The 22,982-nt window shown below is 47.0% G+C and overlaps 1 protein-coding gene and 1 pseudogene across 2 annotated transcripts; one reads left to right on the top strand and one right to left on the bottom strand.

Moving 5' to 3' along the window:
• The first annotated feature begins 3,019 nt into the window (after positions 1-3,019).
• On the top strand, positions 3,020-3,137 carry LOC132009440 (U6 spliceosomal RNA; annotated as a pseudogene).
• A 14,897-nt stretch (positions 3,138-18,034) lies between these two features.
• EIF1AD (eukaryotic translation initiation factor 1A domain containing) lies at positions 18,035-22,975 on the bottom strand. Of its 2 annotated transcripts, XM_059401206.1 has the most exons (7): positions 22,502-22,975; positions 21,532-21,596; positions 21,264-21,441; positions 21,009-21,117; positions 20,800-20,908; positions 20,581-20,628; positions 18,035-20,075 (listed from the first exon to the last, which is right to left on the bottom strand). In XM_059401206.1, the coding sequence occupies exons 3-7, from the start codon at positions 21,348-21,350 to the stop codon at positions 19,931-19,933; spliced, it is 498 nt and encodes a 165-aa protein (XP_059257189.1). In that variant the 5' UTR covers positions 21,351-21,441; positions 21,532-21,596; positions 22,502-22,975; the 3' UTR covers positions 18,035-19,930. The 2 variants fall into 2 exon arrangements, with proteins under 2 accessions (XP_059257189.1, XP_059257180.1); XM_059401197.1 differs by lacking the exon at positions 21,532-21,596.
• Between the last annotated feature and the right edge of the window lie 7 nt (positions 22,976-22,982).

Below are 22,982 nucleotides of genomic sequence, written 5' to 3'. Positions count from 1 at the left end.
CACGAGTCCATAATAATACTTTTAAAACTTGATCACATCAGGCTCCGTAGCTCAGGGGTTAGAGCACTGGTCTCATAAAACTTGATCATATCAGAGTAAGTTGCCTGGGCCCGGCGCTGGCAATGCAGGGTCGGGATGCCAGCCTCTAGTCTCTGCCTTGAGAGGCTGCTGGGGGGTTCCCCCAAACTTGAGGCTCAGGGGGGCAGCGCTCCTGGGGGCCCCTCCCACCCGCTTCTGAAGTCTAATCATCTCAGACTCTTCCTCTAGTTTCCTCAGCTATGGGGATGCCAGTTGCTTCCCCAGCCGCCCTGTGATAGCTCAGTGCTCACTCTTTTGCCTTCTCGACTCTTACAGACCTTGTTTAACGTTTCTTCAGATGATATTCTCACTGTTAAAGTCGCTGGGACAGTTTCCCTCTCCTGACAGGGATCTGGCTGGCACGGGCACCAAATATTTATGCCGAAATTAGTGCAAAAGGAAGAAGAAGAAGAAGAAGAAGAAAGAAGAAGAGAAAAGAAAAGAAAGTAGAAAAAAATCAAGATTTTTCTTGCCACTCCTGTACTTCTATTTCAGGTACTCAAATAGCAGATAATGAAAAGCTTTTCGTTTTAGAGAAATTCCAGCTAAGAATCCAGAACGAATGATCTCATTTGAAAAACCACCATGTGCAATGCCTTGTTCATGAAGGATGTAGGCGAACACTGTCCACAAGCAGCGCTAAAACCATCCCGTGAAGCTCGGTAGGGGACCTTACCCCCATGCACCTTGCCAACAACTCCTGAACCCACGGGTCAGTTTTCACATCATGAAACACAGAACCACCCCCTGATGTGAAGCCGAAGCATCACCTGAAGCATAGCTTCTGCCTGTCCCTAGCAGCCTCTGTGAGAAACCGGCGGCCGCAGCCCACCTTAGACCTCGACTCGAGGGCGCAATGGGCTAGATCCGGAGTGGGCGGTCCGCAGGCGGGCCAGCTCCGTTGGCCAAAATTAAAAGGCATAAGAAGAGGTGAGAAGGGGCTGTGGTGGATGAAAGGGACACAGACGTTCGCAGGAATCCGTGTAGACCCTGTTCGGACCCTCATGCAAGCAGGATTAGAAAAACATACTTAAGAGCATCGGAGCAATCTGAACACAGGCTATTGGATGAGAAAATCAAGACACAATGATACGGGCATGATGGTTACATTAAGAAAAAAAGTACCCTTATCTGCTAGAGAAACAGGAGTATGCACGTACATACATTATGCGCAGGCTGTATGCATTCTGGTGGGTATAATCGGGAAGAGGGAATGAGATCTGGGGTTTGGTGTAAGTTCCTCCAACACCGAAAAATAAAGAAAGGAGCACCTGGCGGGGGCTCAGTCAGTTAAGCGTCTGCCTTCGGCTCAGGTCACGATCCCAGGGTCCTGGGACCGAGCCCTGTGTCCTGCTCCCTGCTCAGCAAAGAGTCTCCTTCTCCCTCCCCCTTTGCCTCTGCTCCTTCTGCTTGCGCTCTCTCTCTCTGTCAAATAAATAAATAAAATCTTTAAAAAAAAAAAAAAGGAGGAGAAAAGAAAACTGTGGGGAGGGGGGACTTACAAGGCAGGGCGCCCAGCGCGATGGTTATCGAAGTTGGCGGATGGGGTCTAGGGAGCTCCCTATGCCCTCTACTCTTGAGGATGTTTGAAAATGCCTATTATAAAACTTTGTTTAAAAAGAGAGAGCAAAAATATGTCATCTTAGCAACAGAAAAATGTACGTATGTTCAGCCAAAACCCTGAACAAGAATGTTCAGAGCAGCACTATTTATAGCCGTCCGAAACCAGGAAGGATCCAAATGTCCATCAACAGCCGAATGGGAAAGTGGTGGATAGTCACAGGAGGGAGTGAAAACCACAGATGACTCCTGGAGGCCCAGCACAGAAGTCACACGTAAAACCGCGCACACTGCTTCCTTTACTACAAAAACAGGCAAAAGTAATTTATGCCAGGGCCCCTGGATGGCTCAGTGGGTTAAACCTCTGCCTTTGGCTCAGGTCATGATCTCAGGGTCCTGAGATCGAGCCCCGCATCGGGTTCTCTGCTCAGCGGGGAGCCTGCTTCTCCCTCTCTCCCTCTGCCTGCCTCTGCCTACTTGTGATCTCTCTCTCTGTCAAATAAATAAATGAAATATTTTTTTTAAAAAGTAATTTATGCCGTCCAAAATCAATGTGTTTCTGGAGGTAGAGACTGAAGAGGATCAAGGCAGGGCAATGAGCAGAGCTGGGCTGGGAATGTTTTATTCCTTCATCTGGGTGCTGGATACAGGAGTGTGTGCTCACATTGTGAAAATATATTGAGTTGTGTACTTACTACTTGTGCGCTCCATTGTATGAATCGTCTTCAGTAAGAAACTCACAGCGCTGGGCACCTCAGTGGGACAGCTGGCTGAGCGCCGACTCTTGCTTTTAGCTCGGGCGGTGATCTCAGGGTCGTGAGATCAAGCCTCATGTCGGGCTCCGCACTTGGCACAGAGTCTGCTTAAGATTCTCTCTCTCCGGGGCACCTGGGTGGCTCAGTCAGGTAAAGTGGCTGTGTTGGGCTCAGGTCCCTGGGATCAAGCCCCGCGTCGGGCTCCCTGCTCAGCGGAGAGCCTGCTTCTCCCTCTCCCTCTACCTGCTGCTCTGCCTGCTTGTGCTCGCTCTTTCTCTCTCTGTCAAATAAATACATAAAATCTTTCAAAATTAAAAGGTTCGGGGCGCCTGGGTGGCTCAGTGGGTTAAGGCCTCTGCCTTCGGCTCAGGTCATGATCCCGGGGTCCTGGGATCGAGCCCCACATCGGGCTCTCTGCTCCACGGAGAGCCTGCTTCCTCCTCTCTCTCTCTGCCTGCCTCCCTGCCTGCTTGTGATCTCTCTCTCTCTGTCAAATAAATAAATAAAATCTTTTTTAAAAATTAATTAATTAATTAAAAAAGGTTCTCTCTCTCCCTCTCCCTCTGCCCCACCGCCCCAAAATAAACAAATAAATCTTAAAAAAAAAACAACCCAAAAGTTAAAGTGTTCTCTCCAGCAGCGCATATACTAGAACTGGAACTAAAACTGGAAGGATACAGAGAAGACGAGCGTGGCTCCCACGCAAGGATGACACAGCAAATTGGTGAAGTGTTCCATATTTTTGTAAACAAAAATGATTAAATAAAACATTCACAGTAAAAAACAAAAACAAAACCCCTTAAAGATACATGGGCTCGAGAAAGAGGATGGGTACGGGTACACTATCACAGATCCGGAAGAAATCAAAGTAATCACTAGAGACTGTTTTCAGAAAAAGTAGGACAACCAGCTGGGAAATCCAGAGGAAATTAATAGCTTCCTAGGATAGTGTGAAATACCAAGATTGACCTTGAAACAATTTGAGTTCGTGAATAGATTCACGACCAAATAAGAGATTGGAAAGATGATCAAAGATGGTGAAGGCCCCCCCCAAAAAAAAAGTCAAAGAAATTTTGGCTCCATTTATAAGATTGTAAATTGCTTCACTAACTAAACTTAAAACTTAAATTCCTGTTGCTCACCATGTTATCCTATAAGCTGGTTCTTGTATCCCAGGAAGTTTATCTTCTTCTCTTACGAAATACACACTAAGTTCATGCTAAGAAAGGTCAAGCATTGGGTATGATGATTACACAAGTAACCAAAATGTCTAGCATGAGAACTGAGGCAAGTCTAGAAACTCTTTCACTCGCTTGAGGAACTAGTAAAAAGCTCACTTTCTTCTGTTTTCTTGAAGGGTCTGCCGTTTCCCAGGCCTGTAACTGCTGTCTTCCTCCTAGAGTTGCTTTGAGGAGCTACTCTTAGTTTTCCGAATCTCAACAGTGTAGAGGCGCCCGGGTGGCTGAGTCGGTTAAGCGTCTGCTTTCTGCTCTGCTCGTGATCCCAATGTCCTGGGACTGAGCCCCATGTTGGGCTCCCTGCTCAGTGGGGAGTCTGCTTCTCCCTCTCCCTCTGTTCCTCTCCCCATCTCGTGCTCTCTCTTTCTCACTCTCTCTCTCACCAAAAAAATACATAAAATCTCTAACAAAAATAAACACAATATAAATCTTTGTTGTGGTTATTCTTTGAACTATCAAAAAAGGCACCAGACCCAGATGGTTCTAACTCACCTTTAAACAGCAGATCATTCGGACAGTGTTTACACTTTTCCAGATCAGAGGGAAAGACGGTAAGCACTCCGACACGTTACATGATGTTAATAAAATGGTAACGACCAAATCCGATAAAGATGCTGCAAAAATGAATCTCAGTTGTAAATAATATAGTTGCAGACCCTCTAAATAAAGTACCAAATCAGGGTGCTTGGGTGGCTCAGTCAGTTTCAGCATCTGACTTGTGATCTCAGCTCAGGTCTTGATTTCATGGTCATGAGTTCAAGCCCCTCGTTGGGCTCCATGCTGGGCATGGAGATGACTAAAAATACAGACAAACAAATCAAATCAAATCTGGCAGCATATCAAAAGAATAATACAGGTGGAGAGCCTATTGGCATAATTCATAACACAAAGAAATAAGAAAACCATGTAATTACACCCATTATATCTGATAGAAATGGATCATCTATTTCAAAGGAAAACAAAAGCTCTAAGGAAACTAGAAGCAATGATGTTGAATGCAAGTGCTAACATTTGGTGACCTTCCAGACGAGAGAGAGGTCAGGTGTGGATGCTGAGGTCCTGGGCCAGCCCTGCGAGACACCCCCAGGAGCAGTGCTTCCCCAACAGAGCCCACTTGGAAGCTTCAAGCCGGTGTTTCTCCTGGCTGTGGCACCTGGGAGACTGGTTCTCTGGCCCTCCTGCCATTCCATGAGCGTATTAGTCAGGCTTCTTCAGGGAAACAGAACCAACAGCATCTACACACAGGTAAGAGGAGTTTTGTTATAGGAACTGGTGTACACAATTATGGAGGCTGAAAAGTCCCCCAGTCTGCCATCTGCGAGTTGGAGACCCAGCAGAGCCCATGGTGTGACTCAGTCGAAGTCTGAAGCCCAAGAACCTTACAGGGGAACCGAGAGTGTAAGTCCCAATCCAGGTCTGAAGGCCTGAGGAGAGCCGATGTCCAAGGCAGGAGAAGACAGATGTCCCAGCTCAGAAGCAAATTCACCCTTCCTCCACCTTCTTCTCTCTTCAGATCCTCAACAGATTGGCTGATGTCCATCAGCATTGGGGAGGAGAACCTCCTTTTTTTAATTTAAATTTTTTTTTAATTTTTAATTTTTAAAATTAATTTCATTGGTAGAATTTAGTTATTCATCAGTTGCATGTCGCTTGTAGCGCACTTTACATCACGTGCCCTCCTTAATGCCCATCCCCCAGTTATCCCTTCCCCCACCGTCTGGTCCTCCAGAAACATTCAGTTTGTTTCCCAGAGGTCAGCATCTCTTACAGTTTGCCTACCTCCAATTTTCATCTTATTTTTCCTTCCCTTTTCATTAATTTTGTTTCTTAAATTCCACAAATGAGTGAAATCATGTGATATCTGTGTTTCTCTGACAGACTTACTTTGCTCAGCATAATACCTTCTAGTTCCACCCACATCGCTGCAAATGGCAAGATTTCATTCTTTTTGACGGCTGAGTAATATTCCATTGTATGCATACACCACATCTTCTTTATCCACTCGTCTGCTGATGGACATCTGGGCTCTTTCCATAGTTTGGCTATTGTGGCCATCGCTGCTATAAACACTGGGGTGCATGTGCCCCTTTGGATCACTCCATTTGTGTCTTTGGGGTAAATGCCCAGTAGTGCGATTGCTGGGTCATAGGGCAGCTCTATTTTCAACTTTTCGAGGAACCTCCATGCTGTTTCCAGAGTGGCTGCACCAGCTGCATTCCCGCCAACAGTGCAGGAGGCTCCCCTTCTTTCCCATCCTCGCCAGCACCTGTCTTGTTCATTTTAGCCATTCTGAATGGTGTGGGCTGGTATCTCACTGTGGTTTTGATTTGAGTCTCCCTGATGCCCACTGATGTTGAGCATTTTTTCACGTGTCTAATGGCCATTTGTATGTCTTCTTTGGAGAAGTGTCTGTTCATGTCTTCTGCCCATTTCTTGACCGGATTTTTTGTGTTTTTTGGATGTTAGTTTGGTAAGTTCTTTATAGATTTTGGATCCTAGCCCTTGATCTGACAAGACATTGGCAAATATCTTCGGGCAGCGGGACCTTCTTTACTCAGTCTGCAGATCTAAATGCTAATCTCTTCCAGAAAAAGACTCACCCAGACATAAAACCTCTCTGTGCATCCCTTAGCCCGGTCAAGCTGACACATACAATTAACATCCAAATGTGCCACCTAAAATGGTCTACAAAATTCCTTTTTTCCTTAAAAAAAAAAAAAAAAGAAACAAACAAAAAACGAACAAACAAACAAAAAAACAGAGCAGTTTCTATTCTCTACAGCTAATACCTTCTATTTGTCCTGCTTCCTATTGTTTTTCTCCTTCCTTGTTTTCCTTTTCCATGATTGGCCGTTTAATGCCTTTTCTTTCTCCTGGCTTGGGAGTTATACATGCATTTTCTATTTTTTTTTTTTGGAGATTACCCTTAACACTTCAACAAGTGCATTCACAAAGTCAAAGCTTACTCGAGGATCTGTCTCCCCTCAAACTATACATAGCCTTTAGAACACCGCATTACTACCCCTCTCTGTTCTTAAGGGTCCTGTTCTCCAGGACTCTCACTTTTTAAGAGCCCCCGCACCGCGCTCTCCCTAAGTCCCACATCACCACCATTCCTTCTTGCCTTCTAGCTCTCTTCTCTGCACTCACTTTCATTCTTCCTGACGTTTATCTGGAACTTCCTTCCTTCTGTTGGTGATAAACTCTTATGTCCTTTTGGTCTACATGTCCTTGCCCTGGCATAGGATAGGATGGCCTTCCTCACTCACGGGGCTGGGGTGAGTCCAAGTCCTTCCTCGATGGCCATTTCTCTGAAGTCCCAACACCCTGGAAAGACAGTCGGCCTTGCTCAGGGCCTGTCGTCAGGCTAAGCTGGGACCCACCCCTTCCTGCAACACCTGTCTCCCCTTCTCAGACCTGAATTACCAAATTCTGCCATCCCAAGAGATTCCCTTGCGGGGAGCCTGGGTGGCTCCATTGGTTAAGCGTCTGCCTTCGGCTTGGGTCATGATCTCAGGGTCCTGGGATTGAGCCCTGCGTGGGGCTCTGTGTTCAACATGTAGTTTGCTTGAGATTCTTTCTCCCTGCCCCTCTGCCCCTCCCACTCGTGCTCTCTCTCTTTCTCACATAAATATAATAAATCTTGAAGGAAGAGAGAGAGAGAGAGTGAGTGTTGTCAAAATCCTTTAGGCTGGCATCCCAAGCCCTGTACCTTCTATGTCTCGTGTGTCCGCGTCCAGCATGGACACGCCGCAGTACCTCCCTTTCCTCAGACCGCTGGCCTTTCCCTTCTCTGTGCTTCTGCTCTGGAAGACACTAGGAAAAGTAAAATTGCTTCTAAGCCAGCACATGTTCTGCTTTGGGGATTGGGAAGGAGACAGCTGGGGGTAGGGCGGGAGGTTCCCCAAAAGTGTCTGGAACACAGAGAACCAAGAAAGCAGAGGACCTCTCTGCACAGGCCCTCTCTCACAAAGCTACGCGTGGCCGCAGATGGTTTGATGAGGCAGACCTTGATTACCAAAATGCTTAATTATGGGAGAGGAAAGCACTCGGAGGCTTTGGAGACAAGCCAAGGGCGGGCAGCAAGGGAAGTAAGAGTCTGAAAGCTGCAGCAATATCCAGCAGAGAAACACTTGAAAGAGCAGGCAGAGGAGGCTGCTGGGGAGAACACGCCTGTCGAGTTCTGAGGCCGCGCCCCTCCACCTGTTCCACATGGTCCCGTGGCCTCCTGAATCCCCTGCCATTTTCTGAAACAGGGTTCCTGGCGGGACAGATACTGCTCTGAGTCCCCCAGCACCCTGATAGGGTACTTGAAAACTCAAAGACGAGGGCAGCTCCCCACCTTTCTCCAAGCATCTCCTCCATTTTGTATGTGCTGGAGGGGAGCGGACGGATAATGCCTTGGCAGGTGACTCCCTGCGGGTGCGGGACTTGCACTGCTGTTGCCCTTGGCGGATCGTAGTTGGGGCAGATGGCTTGGGTGCTGCAGGCCAGGGGTAGGCACTGACTTGCCGATTGAGCATGCTGATTGTGACCTCTGCTGGTAGCTTCTAGAAATGTCGACAGAATATGGAGTCCGGGCCCAGGTCGCAGAGTTGGAACCACAGTGCATCCCACCAATGAGGAAAGGGAGCGCTGTTCTCATGCAAGAATTAATGAGAACACAGTGAGAGCTGGGACTATGTCCGTGCGGAACACCCGAACACCCGGGACTGGTAAGGGAAAGGTTGCTGATGCTTGGCCCCTCACTGGGAGCCAGCAAGGGTTGCAGACCAGACACATTTTAGCAGCCGCAGACTCCATCACAGCAATAACTGAAAAAAAACTACTGCGACTCCTGGCCCTCAAGGGACAGCCTGGGACAGCAGCTTTGCTCCTCCACAGCAGCCCACCTTCCGAGGGGACAGTGGACTCTGGCGGTGTGTCCACCATGGCTTGAACTGTGAGCCGCGGCCGCTGGCCTGACTTGCCTATACAGCGCTGATACGGACCCTGGCTCCCACCGAGCCAATGTCCGCCTTCCCTCGCATGTTCTTCAAATACGGGGCAGGGGAGGTGGTTGGACTTTGAGTGAAGGCAAAATCCAGGGTCCTGCAAGGCAGGGCACTTCCCTGGGGGACATCTGGGCAACGACTAAGGGTCAGTTGCTGGCCTGATGCCTCCAGCCACACAGTAAGAAGCCCGATGCCAGTTCAGCTTCTTCGTATATTGAAGGCAGCAGAGGTCATATTTAAAAATTTTACTAAAGCCTTTTAGTAAAGGGGCCGGCAGACAAGAGGCCACGCCTGAGGGGCCTGTGCAACAAGGGGCTTTGGGAGATTGGGAAGCTGTGAACCAACTGCGGCCACTAGGCCGTCTCTCCTTCAGATCCCAGGGAATTAGCCTCAGCTTCGGAAAGCCTCTTCCACCCGCACTCAGGGTTTGCATTCATGGTCTTCTTCCTGTTGCCGAGACAAGCGCTCTGCAAACCCCACACATATCCCCTGGGCTCACAACAGATCCATGCTGGCCAGATTTCAGTGGCCACCACCTGCGATTCTCTGCCTTACCTGGCTACCGAAGCCTGCTCTACCCACTCGCACAGGCAGGTGGGAAGCTAACGCCCCCAGGAGCGGCCTCCTCCAACAACGACAGCTGTGCACTGGTGGGAAAATAGCCTCGCTGCCATGGCCCATGGGGGCTATTGCTGAAGGGTTAGCCACTGGCTTCCTTGTGAAGGAAGTTTCTGGTATGGTCAGCTGCACTTTCAGCCTTCTGGAGAAGTCAGCCTGAGTTGAAGTATCGAACACAACAGATGGGAGAGCAAACAGAAGGGATATGTCTTAGGCATGAAGCAGGGAAATCATGCGGCGCCTGGGTGGCTCAGCCAGTTAAGGGTCTGCCCTCAGCGCAGGTCCTGATCCCAGGGTCCTGGGATCGAGCTCTGCAGGGGCGTCTGCTTCTCCCTCCCTCTCCCCCTGCTCATGCTCTCTCTTGCTTGCTCTCTCTCAAATAAATAAGTAAATAAAATCTTCTTAATAAAACAAACAAACAGGGAAATCGGAAGACCAGACTGAAAATAATCTTCTAAGAGGAAAGACTAAAGAAAAGCAAGGCGATATGGAAAGTAGAAGTAAAGGTGCTAAAATATAAATAACAGGGATTCTAGAGAGGAACATAAACATGGAGGGAGAAAATATTTGAAGAAATAATGGGGATAAATCTCCTGGAGTCTTACAGAATAAAGCCCAAAGAGTGCCTAACGGAGAAAAAGGAGGGTGTGAGGTCGATCTGGTTGTGACGTCTGTCACCCCATTGGTCACCGGGGTTGAACTGGCTGATCTGAATGGCTAGGTACACGTCCCCTTCCTCCCTCACTGCTCCGTGTGCATCCTTCCCAAAGCTGCACGCTTGGTTGAAGAGGACAAGCTTCCCCGATAGAGAAGGACCAGTCTTCAGTCAAGGGTAAATGAGTGGTCCTCAGTAGAACCTCCAGACAAGCTCTCAAGACCCATATGTAGGAGAATATGGGGTAGCCAGGCTTCCAAGAGTCCAGACACGGCCAAACAAGGCGCTGCATGTGGCCGTCTGCCTTTAAAACACACACACACACACATGCATGCATGCACACACACGCACACACCTACACACACACATGCACACACACACACATGCTCAAGAAGAAAGAAAGATAGAAAGAAAGAAAGAAAGAAAGAAAGAAGAGGAATAACTCACATCTACATACACCATCTCGGATTTTAAGACTCTCAGAGATTACAGAGAGAGGAAAGAGCATATGACGTGCGAGGCAACGAGAATAAAGAAGACAACGAAGTAATATTTTCAAAGTATTGAAGGAAAAGAATTTAGAATCTAGAAATTTATAGCCATCCAAATTGTCATTCAAATAGGACAGATGGGCCCCATATACCAATGGTAATAAGTTAAATGAGCTGAATGTAGCGGTTAAAAGAAGAGTGACTCAGGTTTTAAGGATCCAGATACACGTCCTAGAGACTGGTAAAGCCTGGGGATGTGAATAGATTGAAAGTAACAGGATGGAAGATAACTTCTCAGGCAAAAATAAAAATACTAAGCAGAAGAAATCTAGGGGAGCTATGTTACCATCAGATAAGATAGATGGTAACTATCTTATCACTCCATAAGGGAGGGTTTGAGTCACAAAAACAGCAATTTTAAATATGTTGTACTTAATAACATTAACTCAAAATATATTAAGCAAAAATCAAGAGGCTATAGGAAGAAATTATTAAATCCACCCCAGGGACCCACAGTTGGCAAATGTCAATCGACGTAGCCACTTTGGAAAACATTTGGTGGTATCACCTAAATTCCGACTGAGAAATTCCATGCCTAAGAACTGTCCCAGGAGGAGCTTTCACACCCAAACAGACACATCTACAAGAATGTTTACAAGAAGGGAGGAGAACCCAAGGGCCATCAGCAGAAGAGCAAGTGGATAAATTGTGATATAGTCCCACAAGGAAATAATGGTGGTCAAACAAATGAACTACAGCAACATATGGCAATTAGGAGAATCACTGTAATGTAATATGAAATGAAATGTCCGCCCCCACATAGGACATTCAGCATGGTATCTTTTCATATGATAAAATAAAATAAAAAACAAACAAACAACAACACATGTAGATACAAGAAAACCACATGGAAAGAAGACCAGGGCAGAGGGAATTCAAGCTGGTTGCCTTGGGTGCGGGAACCGAGTAGGATGGGCAGGGTTTGGATGAGGGTGGAGGCAAATGGTTGCTTGGGTTGTTGCACAGTCCTAGACTTCGTTTCGTAGTGGGAGGTTTGAAGGTGCTTATTTTATTAAAAATAACCAACTAAATATTTAAAAATAATAATTTATGGACCAAAAATGGAATTGTAATGGCAATTAGAAAACACTCAAAACTAAACTATAATTAAAACACCAGGGGAGCCTGGGTGGCTCAGTGGATTAAGCTTCTGCCTTTGGCTCAGGTCATGATCTCAGGGTCCTGGGATTGAACGCCGCATCGGGCTCTCTGCTCAGTGGGGAGCCTGCTTTCCCCCTCTCTCTGCCCCTCTCTGCCTACTTGTGATCTCTCTAATAAATAAATAAAATCTTAAACACACACACACACACACCAGATACTTCACACCTATCAGGATAGCTACTACTAAAAAAAAAAAAAAAAAAAAAAAGAACCCCATTTTTGTTGGCAAAAATGTGGAGAAATTGGAACCCTTGTGTGCTGTTAGTGAGAATGTAAAATGGTGCCATTGCTATGGAAAACAGTATGGCTGTGTTTCCTTAAAAAATTAAAAATAGATTTATCTTATCATCCAGCAATTTTACTTTTGGGTGCATCTCCAAAAGAATTGAAATTAGGGTCTCAAAGAGATATATTTATATACTCACGTTCATAACAGCATTATTCGCAACAGCTAAAGGGCGGAAGGAGACTCCAAGAGTCCGTCAATAGATGAAATGAATAAGCAAAATGTCGTGTATAGTAAAATGGCACATGGCTCAGCCTTAAAAAGAAAGTGAACTCTACCATGTGCTGCAACGTGGATGAACCCTGAAGACATTATGCTGAGTGAAATAAGCTGGTCACGAAGGGAGATTGTTTGCACATAAATGTGAGTGTAGTTAACACTAAATACACTAAAAAATGGTTATGGTGGGAAATCTTGTTTCCCTCAATTAAAAAAATCAATTTTAAAAAATAACTAAATATAATACTCAATTTAAAAAAAATAGCAACTAAATACAAATACACATAGAGCTGCATCAAAGAACATTTTGGCCTTAAAGGTAAGACTGTCCCACAAAGGAAAAATAGTACCTTCGGAGAAAAATGATCTAGGGGACCCCTGCGTGGCTCAGTCCGTTAAGCAGCTGCCTTCAGCTTGGGTCATGATTCCAGAGTCCTGGGATCGAGCCCCGTGTTGGGCTCCTTGCTCAGCGGGAGATTGCTTCTCCCTCTGCCTGCTGCTCCCCATACTTGTGCTTGCTCTCTCTCTGATAAATAAATAAACAAAGAAACAAATGAATAAATAAAATCTTTTAAAAAAGAAAAATGGGGGCGCCTGGGTGGCTCAGTGGGTTAAGCTGCTGCCTTCGGCTCAGGTCATGATCTCAGGGTCCTGGGATCGAGGCCCGCATCGGGCTCTCTGCTCAGCAGGGAGCCTGCTTCCCTCTCTCTCTGCCTGCCTCTCCATCTACTTGTGATTTCTCTCTGTCAAATAAATAAATAAAATCTTTAAAAAAAATAAAAAGAAAAAAGAAAAATGATCTAGAAGCCATCTCTTTAACCAGGCGATCAAAATTAGCATCACCGGGCGCCTGGGTGGCTCAGTGGGTTAAGCCGCTGCCTTCGGCTCGGGTCATGATCTCAGGGTCCTGAGATTGAGTCCCACATCGGGTTCTCTGCTCAGCGGGGGGCCTGCTTCCCTTCCTCTCTCTCTGTCTGCCTCTCTGCCTACTTGTGATCTCTCTCTGTCAAATAAATAAATAAAATCTTAAAAAAAAATTAGCATCACCAATAACTAGCCATTATCCTTTCTGTGCTTTTTGATACGCAAAGAAGCACATAATCTGTTCTGGGCTATTTTTGCCAAAATTGTTTGACCCAAATCTAAGTATGCAAAAACAATCACACAAATCCAAATGAGGGACATTTTCATAAGATAACTCACCTGCTCTTGTTAAAAAAGCCCATTTAATAGGGAAAAAAAAACCCATTAAGGTTTCTGTTCTAAATTAAAAGGGTTAAAGAGACGTGACTACTCCATGTGCAAACCACGTGTGTTGTGCACAGTAAGAGACACAAGGTGGCATATGTTACAGAGCGGTGGCCCCACCAAAAGGCACACAGCTCTGGGCGCCTGGGTGGCTCAGTGCATTAAGCCTCTGCTTTCAGCTCAGGTCATGATCTCAGGGTCCTGGGATGGAACCCCACATCGGGCTCTCTGCTCAGCGGGGAGCCTGCCTCCCCCCCCCCTCTCTCTGCCTGCCTCTCTGCCTACTTGTGATCTCTCTCTCTCCCAAATAAATAAATAAATAATCTTAAAAAAAAAAAAAAGGCACACAGTTCTTTCAGCTTTTCTTCAGGCTGGCGTGGGGGAGGAGGTAAAGCCAGAGTGTCCAGCCTCAAGGGTGTATTTAGAATAAGAGCCACAGAATGAACCCAAGCGAGCGTGAGGGCAGGGGAACTACGTAAAAATCCACAACACAGAAACAAGCAAACAGTGAGGACGAATGACAACAAAGCGCTGGTGTTCTGAAGACCGACGGAGAAGTGTCTACGAAGACTGACAGGACTCAAAAGAGAAAGTGTAATCATATCAGATGTAAAAAGAAGACATAATGTGGATACAGTCAAGATGACAAAAAGGCAATTCTGCAAATTACTCCGTGCAATAAACTTCAAAACACAGATAAAATGAGGAAATAGGAAAATACTTTTCCTTGTTAGTATCAAGAAGAGAAACCTGAACAACATACTATCAACAAAAATCCAGAGTTAAAAAGTCTTTATACCCAGGGTGCCTGGGTGGCTTGGTCGCTTGAGCAGCTGACTCTTGATTTCAGCTCAGGTCCTGATCTCAGGGTCAGGAGATGGGAGCCCCACGTCGGCTCTGAGTGTGGAGCCTGCTTAGGATTCTCTCTCTCTCTCTCTCTGTCCCTCCCTTGCTAGTGTGCACTCTCTCTAAAGAAAGTATATTTTTAAAAAACCTTCCCACCCACCCTAAAGATGCCAGGCACAGTTGGTTTTACAGCAAGTTTTACCAAAAATTTTGGAAATGCAAAATTCCAATCTGGTACAAACGCTTGTAATGAAAATAGAGACAGGACACTCTAACTCGCTTTTTAAGATCGGCATAACCTTGACATAAGAAGGGCAGCACGGGAAAGAAAAAAACTTAAACCATCTCACCTATGAGACTGAATGCCAAATTGCTCCCAAATACCCAGCAATCTTTTGAAAAATAGATCATGCCTCTTTTATTCCAGGAATGCAAGGATGTTTTATGGTGAGAAACCGTCAAGGTCTCTTACCACATTTACAGTTTCAAGGAGAAAAAACACGTGGCTAGCTCAGACTGCCGTGTGTGCTCCTTGGCCCATATATATGCGTGGTTGGATGATGAGGGAGGAAGCAGGTGGGGAGGCTCTGATCAAAGGACCTACTGTAAGGTTGGTGATTCACGTGCAGAACCTGAAGGGCCACAAGTCCCAAACCTAACTGCAGGTGTTGTCAGTACTGTTAGGCGACCAATCATCCAGACTGGCCATGACATAGGGGAAAGGGCTCTTAGAACACTCAGTGCTGGGGCACCTAAGTGGCTTGGTCATTAAGTGTCCGCCTTCAGCTCAGATCACGATCCCAGGGTTCTGGTATCGAGCCCCACATGGGGCTCCCCGCTTGGCAGGAAGCCTGCCTCTCCCTGTCCCACTCACCCTGCTTATGTTCCCTCTCTCATTCCCCCTGCTTGTGTTACCTCTCTCGCTGTGTCTCTGTCAAATAAATAAATCAAATCTTTAAAAAAATTTTTTTTCTAGGGACGCCTGGGTGGCTCAGTTGGTTAAGCAGCTGCCTTTGGCTCAGGTCATGATCCCAGCGTCCTGGGATCGAGTCCCACATCGGGCTCCTTGTTCAGCAGGGAGCCTGCTTCTCCCTCTGCCTCTGCCTGCCATTCTGTCTGCCTGTGCTCGCTCTCTCCCCCTCTCTCTCTGATAAATAAAATCTTTAAAAAAAAATTTTTTTTTTCTAAAAAAAAAACAAGAACGCTCAGCTCACCCTGGGACATCTGTTCACTCATGATTGGAATTTGCCACTAAGCTGGGAGGAGAGAAGTGGGATTCAGCTTCAGAGAATGACCAACAGGAGGACGCTGGGGAACACAAGTACTCTACCTCCTCCAGGATTCTTAGCTACAACCCACAGAAGCTAAATGGCTGGTAAGAGATGGAGAAGTAGAGATGAAAAGGTTTTGGGAGGGTTAATAGAGGCTCTTAGGTAAATCACACAATCACTGAGGGCTAGAGAAAACCAAAACCCTAAGGCCAGGGCTACAGATGTAAGGCCAAAAAAACCACAGCTCCACATAACCAAGCGGGTAACAGCCAAAGAAGTACTTAGAGGAAAATTTGTAGCCATAAATGTGTAAGAAAACAAGACTGAAATGAAGCATGCGGCTCAATAAGGTAGAAATGAGCAAACAAACCCAAAGAAACAGAAGGAACAGCTAGGAACGTAAGTGGACATCTTGCAGAGAAAATACACAAAATGGAGGACAAATGTTAGCTGGTTTAATCTGCTCTCCCCTGTTGTCCCCTTATTCTGGTAAGAGAACTGCTCTATTCCCCAGGAAGCACGTGCTGTACATATGCATCAGGCTTGGCTCATCTGCCACTCACCCCATCCTCCCTATTCTGCCCACAGCGCTTGCTCAGGAGAGGGCCAGTGACCCAAGATGACCCAATGGTCTTCCATGACATACACAGATGCTAACAAAGGAACTTTTTGCCTATACGGACTGAGGGCAACCTGAAGCTTCCTGCAGCAGATGATGGCAGGGAGCCCGAGATTGGCCCACCTAGCAAAGTGAAGATCATCCAAGAAACAGAGAGGGAGCCTGGGTGAAAGCATGGTGGTTCTAGATCAGCTCTGCCCACAGCTGTTCTCTTAAGACTTTTGGTCAATGAGCCCTCGTTTGCTTCTGCTAGTTTAGAGTTAGATTTTGTCACTTACAGCTAATAAATTCCCCAATAATACAAATACTGTGTATACCCTTTTGCCTGAAGACGCTTAAATGCAGATGAAATCTGTCTACAGAAAAATATAAAGTGCCAAAATGGGCTCAAGGATAGAGAACCCGAACAGACAAAAGGCCACGGAATTAAAAGGCAGGCAAGTCTCTACTCCTTAAAAAGGAACCAAACACAGATGTTTTTATAAATAAAGCCTACCAAACTTTGAAGCAACACATAACTCCTGTTCTGCAAATTGAGGACCAAGAAAAAAGATGAACTGTCTCCAAGCCCATTCTACAAGGCTAGCATAAGACTGTTACCAAATTGGGACAGGGAGATCATTCAAATAAGAAGTGAAATAGTCTCAGGAATAAATATAAAAATCCTAAAGAAACATAAGAGGGGGGGGTTATATGAGATTGCCAGAATGGCTCAATGCAAGGAAGTCTGTCCATAGAAAGAACCACAATAATAAAACAAAGTCTTTCGGTTATCTCTATAGCCTCAAAATCCATCACTATTAAATAAAGGGGGAAATCCTTCAGTAAACTAAGAACAGAAGGAAACATTTTTAGCCCTAATGAAGGTTATCTATTAGGCCCCTAAGGCAAGAGTTTTGTTACATGACTCCTGAGAACAGTTCCCACAGGGAGAAAAATGAGGGTGCCACCCAACATTATACTGAAGACCTTGGCCTCCATGATCCCTAAAAAGAAACAAGGATAAAGGATAAAACTATCACCAGTAGGACAGGATTGGATGGCCCAGAAAGCCAAGAAAATCAACTGAAAAACTATGAGCACAAAAGAATTCCATTAGAGGGCGCCTGGTGGCTCAGTCTGTTGAGTGTCTGCCTTCGGCTCACTCAGGCCAGGATCCCAAGATCCTGGGATCAGCATACGGAGATATGCATCCGGCTCCCTGCTCAGCAGTCGGTCTGCTTCTCCCTCTTCCTCTGGCCCAACCCCCGCTTTGTGCTCTCTTGCTCTGTCAAATAAATGATAAAACATTTTATAAATTTTTGATTAGATTGGGGCGCCTGGGTGGCTCAGTGAGTTAAAGCCTCTGCCTTCGGCTCAGGTCATGACCTCAGGGTCCTGGGATAGAGCCCCACATCAGGCTCTCTGCTCAGCAGGGAGCCTGCTTCCCTTCCTCTCTCTCTGCCTGCCTATCTGCCTACTTGTGATCTCTAATAAATAAAATCTAAAAAAGAAAAAAAATATTAGATTAACTTGGGTAAAAAAAGACAGCTTTCCTAAATGCCAGTAACAGTCAGAAATGTAATTTCAAAAGATCCCATTCATAACCACAAATAACTCTAAAAACTCCTAGTACTAAATTGAACCAGAAAGAACCACGTGAAAATAGCCTTACAAAAGCACATACACACTCCGTTTCCGGATACGAAAATTCAAAACTGTTAAGATAGCATTTTTCTCCACATCAAGCTCTGAGATTTAAAACCCTGCCAATTAAAATCTTAACAGGCTTTTAAAATGGAAATGGACAAGGTCCTTCTGGACTTCTTGTGTAAGGAAAAATACAAAATTTTCAAGTAACGGTGGGGCAGGGTGAAAGAGCTCTGAGATCACGAGTCCTGCCATAAAACATGGTATGTGCACTTAACACCAACAGAACAGATGAGAAACTCCAGAGAGAGTTTGCAGGAATTTAGTTTATTTTAAAAAGGTGTTTTAGATCCGTAAAGACTCATTCAATAGATGGTATAAAGATAAGTGACTACCCCTTTAGAAAAAAAAAAATTTGCCTCCCATAAAAAATAAATTTCAGACAAGTTAGATACATGTACACATTCTTAACTCATCTGAAGTTTTCTGTATATATACACATACACACAAATATATAGACATGTATATGTTTAAAGCTATACTAAGCTAATAGGAGGGAAAGTGACCAAGAAGCAGATAACACGAAGCCGTAGCTGGAAAGGATATGCGACCAGTGACAAGTCCTTCAGATTGTGTTTTAGATGGGAGAGTCCACAGCACCTCTGATGCTGAAAGATTCAGTAGAGAGGAAGGGAAAAAACAAAACGTGCATGAACTCCTTAAGCAAGAAGACAGACATGGTCCAAAGCACAAGAGGAAAGGTTTAAGTCCCACTGGGTTACACAGGGAAGTTGAAGACAAGACAACCCAGAAGCACATCTGTAGGCTTGGTAATGAGCAGGTGAGAGTTCCCTCCAATGGCTACAGTTTCTTAACAAAGTGTGTGGTCAATACCTTACAGGGAAGGCAGAATTGGTAGACAACATACAAGCTGTGAAATAGGACATCCCAGAGATCTATAGGCAGCGCTCAGTGTCCACCTGAGGTTTAGAATTATGAATTTAGGTTAGCTGTTTTCTCTAGCAGTTACTTGAGCACAGGCCCAGACGTGGACAGCTGTGTTGGCCAGGGTTAGTCTTACTGGATAAGTACAGGGGAGGGAAATGAGGAAGTGGAGGGTGTGGATGGAATCCCTGTTGCACAAGGAGGGAAGTGAAGATAGGACAGTAATGGGAAGAATGTGTGTGGTGGGTGGCGGGGGGGGGGTGCAGCAGATGAAGATACAGAGGAGGTAGTCACAGAGGAGGTAGTGGAGCAAGTAAGCCAGAAAGCCAGGAGGTGGTGACTGCACATACTTGAATTCAAAAGGGGCCGCAATTCCTATCAATGGCGGGAGGGCAGGGAGTGACTACTGAGGTAGGCAGCAGCCTGGAGAGGAAGACAAGGAACTAGGGGGCCATGGGGTTGAGCAGGCCCATCCATGGGATGGAGAAAATGCCAGCAGAAGCAGAGCTGGAAGACTCGAAGCCAGGAGATAAACTGTTCAGGGTGTGAACAGTGATTAGAAGATCAATGCCAACAACGAAGAGAGTGTATATAACCAGGGGTGAAAGCTTCAAGGAAGTGGGATGAGGTGGCTTGCAGGAAAGCTGCGGAGTTAACAGTCAGAGCAGCCTCAAAGAGGCCACTGAGCAGAGTGATGTACGCAGCAGTATGGAGGCGGTGCACCAGCAGACAGTGAGCAGAAAGCCAGGAAAAGCAGCTTACCAGGTGCTATGAAATTTGTCCTGAGTGTCTCTTAGAGGTAGGGCACTAGGTCCTAGAGCTGTGTTCCTGAATGCCTGAGTCAGTATTAATTACCAGCAAATAATACAGATGGATTGTTCCGAGTTTCTATTAAATACACCCAAGAAGGCACAGCACAGGGCCTGGTGCTCACTGATGGCCCAATGAGAGAGAGAATCTAGGAAAAGTTCCAGCCATTCCCATTTCCTGCTCGTTTAGGACCTGCACCTGAGGGACCCACCAAGGAGCAGTTTTTCACTTCACCACAGGTCCCTCCTCCCTCTAGAGAGCCACTCAGACACCGGCACAAGTCATCACCCACCGGGGGTTTAATTCTCCTTGAGCAAAAGGTCAGTTCAGAGAGGGGTCCTGCCTTGTCCCCCATCCCGGGGGGAAGATCTGCAGAGCACCCTGAGAATGTCCAAGCTCAGAGGAGCCAAGAACTAGTCTCTGAGCAAGAGAAGTGGATCCAGGGACTCAGGCTGCCTCCTCCTCTTCGCTCTCCTCCTCGCTCTCATGATACTGTCTGCGGTTGGTGTTAACGAAGAGGTCGGAATCGTCTTCAGAGCTGGACTCTTCTCCGGAGGACTGTGGCTCTGCTGGGAGTTCTGGCTGGGTCTGTCTGCACGGGGGAAAAGGGACAGGGTTAACCCAATGCCTTCTAGAAAAACTAGATCTGCAATCAAGGAGCCCCACAAAAAGGAAGACAACATGGTCAAGAAAGACTGACTAAAGACCACCTTCCACCTCACCTCCGAAGTCTGCGAAAACCACTGGCTTTAATAATAAGGATTCTACAACCACGAGCTAACGCTCAGGGCACTCATACCACATACCAAGTATTATACTAAGCAATTTTACAAGCATTAACTCCTTTAATCCTCACAAAGCTCCCACTTTATAGACGAGGAAATCCAGGCTTAAGAGATCAAGTGACCTACTTAAAATCATTCATTTACAAGAGGCAACACCATGACCTCAACCCGGGACATGGGACTTCCAAGCCGTACTCCCAACCACATACTTAGGAGCATCTTACCAGGGCCTCTACATAGGAAGAATGTTTCTACTTCCTCCTCAAGGCGCCAAGGCCTGAACCCCCATTTTTTTGTCCTAAGCCTTCTCACCTGTTCCTGTTGTTGTGTTTCTCAGCCACTTCTGAGAAGGCCTCAGGCCTGCACCAAGAGAAGAGCCGGGGTCAGAAAGGAGACAAAACTCGACCAGCACAAAACCCGTTTCGAGCTGTCCCTGCCTAGGATGCCATGACCTTCCCTCCTCCAATTTCACAGCTAGGAAATCAGTCTCCCCAGAAATGAGACAGCCAATGACCAAAGTAACTACCCTACCAGAGCCCTTCCTTCTGCAGAGAGCGCACGTGGTCTTTGCAGAGCACAAAGGAGATCTCAGCCTTCACTTTTTCTCCCTCTTCAATAGGGTCAACAATGAGGAAGTCCCCTGCAGGTAAGAAAGAAGAAAAAACACAGCAGATCCCACTTGCAGTGGGGAAGGCCAAGCCGACAGGAAGCAGCTGTCTCCTACGGGCTGCCTCTCTCACCTCTCTTGATCCAGATGTTCTTCCGGTATTTGGAGGGCATGCTCACCAGGAAGCGCTGCCCCTGGGCCGTCTCCACCTCATGCAGATTGTTCCCGGGCGTCCTGAGCACCTGCTCCAAGAGAGACCCAGAACTAATGAGCCTCATCGCTTAGCTCAAATATCCAGTGAGCTGTGCTGCACCCTACCCCCGTCCTAGGGGCCCAAGGGGACTAGAAGGAGGGGGAGGCAGGGCAGCTTTTGCCCCATGCCACTCACCCTCACGATCTGCTGCTGGTCAGAGGGCACCATGTGCTCCCCCAGCACCTCTTTCACCACATGCTTCCTCTTGGTAGCCTGAGACATGCTGGGTCCTGTTGCAGGGGTTGAGGGATGCAGAGACTGTCAGCTCCTCCTCCTGAGTTTCGTGGATGGCAAGTTCAAACCCAGGACTGTTCTGAAGATGGGAGAGAGACCTTTTACTGAGAAGTGACTGTGTCCTGGTTAAGAATGTGAGCTCGAAAACCCAATTACTAGGATTCAATACCTTGGCTATTTCCTAGTTGTTCAACTTCTCTAGCTTCAGAGAAAAAGAACAGCTAACTCCCATCACTGTTAACAGAATAAAATAACGCAAACTAAGCACTTAATACAGCAAATGGCACATAAAAACAACTCCTGTGAGGGGCGCCTGGGTGGCTCAGCTGGTTAAACCTGTGCATTCCGCTCAGGTCATAATTCCAGGGTCCTGGGATGGAGCCCCCCATCAGCCTCCCTGCTCAGTGGAGAGTCTGCTTCTCCTCTCTCCGCCCCTCCCCCTGCTTGTGCTCTCACTCTCAAATAAATAAGTAAAATCTTAAAAAAAAAAAAAAACCCTCCTGTTGTAAGTATTGACATAATCACAGCAACTAAATACATGTTCTACAGAAGTCATTCTGGCTACCGCTGGGGAAGGAATGTGCGATAAACAGTATCTTCCTCACACGTTTGTCCATCGCACGTGTCTCACAGCCACACAGCACAGATGCTGTTGTTTTGTTTTGTTTTGTTTTGTTTAAAACACTACAGCCAGAAGCCACTTAGGAGACTCAGAGCGATGGTCCCTGCCAAGAACGAGTTAAAACGGGTTAACAAAAGGTCTGGAAAGCCGGCTTGGGCTGCGGCGCCGGCCAGATTTCTGACGCGGGTGCTGAGGAGACAAGGACTGGTACCACCCAGGCAGAGCGCTTCCCAGAGCAAACTCCTCAGCGTCAGCTCTAGCTGCCGTCCCCTGCCCTCGTCCCTATGCTGGAGGAGAGACGCTCAGAGAGAGACCCACGGGGGCGCCTGGGTGGCTCAGTCGTTAGGCGGCTGCCTTCCGCTCAGGTCATGATTCCAGGGTCCTGGCATCGAGCCCAGCGTCGGGCTCCCTGCTCAGCGGGCAGCCTGCTTCTCCCTCTCCCCTAGCTTGTGTTCCCGTTCTCACTGTGTCTCTGTCAAGCAAGTAATGAAAGAGAGAGAGAGAGACCCACACTTACTCTCTCGCCCTCGTTGCCCACGGGCACTGCCCGAACGACCTCGTTCTCCAGGCTGGACACGGAGGGAAGCTCGCCCACGACTCACTCCGCAGCTGAGTCAACGAGGGCACAGAAAAGGGCCGGCGGTCACCACACCGGCGTGGACGTAGACTCAAGCCCCCCGCGCTTCCGACTCCTTCCTGACTCCTCCAAGCCCGGTGACGAGGAGGACTACAGGAGCCCTCCGGAGTCGGACCCTTCCGAGCACCGTACTTCCGATACTATACCGGAAGCCTATCGGCCACCCTCCCCTGCCTTGTCCGTCCCTCAAACGCTTCCCCCCGCCCGGTCGGCCAAGGCGAAGTTCTTCAGTTCCCGATGCCGCCCAGCGGGCAATGGAGTTTTCTCGAAGGCTTCAGCTCCTTGAGACCGGATATGCTGCCCGAGAAGCGAGACCATAGAAGGCAGCCGGGCTTCCCGCAAAACGACCCGAAAGCGGTGC

Source organism: Mustela nigripes, chromosome 1 (assembly GCF_022355385.1).
Source record: "Mustela nigripes isolate SB6536 chromosome 1, MUSNIG.SB6536, whole genome shotgun sequence".
NCBI classification, from domain to species: domain Eukaryota; kingdom Metazoa; phylum Chordata; class Mammalia; order Carnivora; family Mustelidae; genus Mustela; species Mustela nigripes.
This window is presented reverse-complemented; position numbering and strand designations above follow the sequence as displayed.

Excerpts from the sequence above, each read along its gene's own strand:
- EIF1AD (XM_059401206.1), bottom strand. The coding sequence starts at position 21,350 with ATGTCTCAGGCTACCAAGAGGAAGCATGTGGTGAAAGAGGTGCTGGGG. Across the intron at positions 20,909-21,008 it reads GAACATCTGGATCAAGAGAG|GGGACTTCCTCATTGTTGAC; the intron begins GTGAGAGAGGCA and ends TCTTACCTGCAG. Across the intron at positions 20,629-20,799 it reads CTGCAGAAGGAAGGGCTCTG|GCCTGAGGCCTTCTCAGAAG; the intron begins GTAGGGTAGTTA and ends CTCTTGGTGCAG.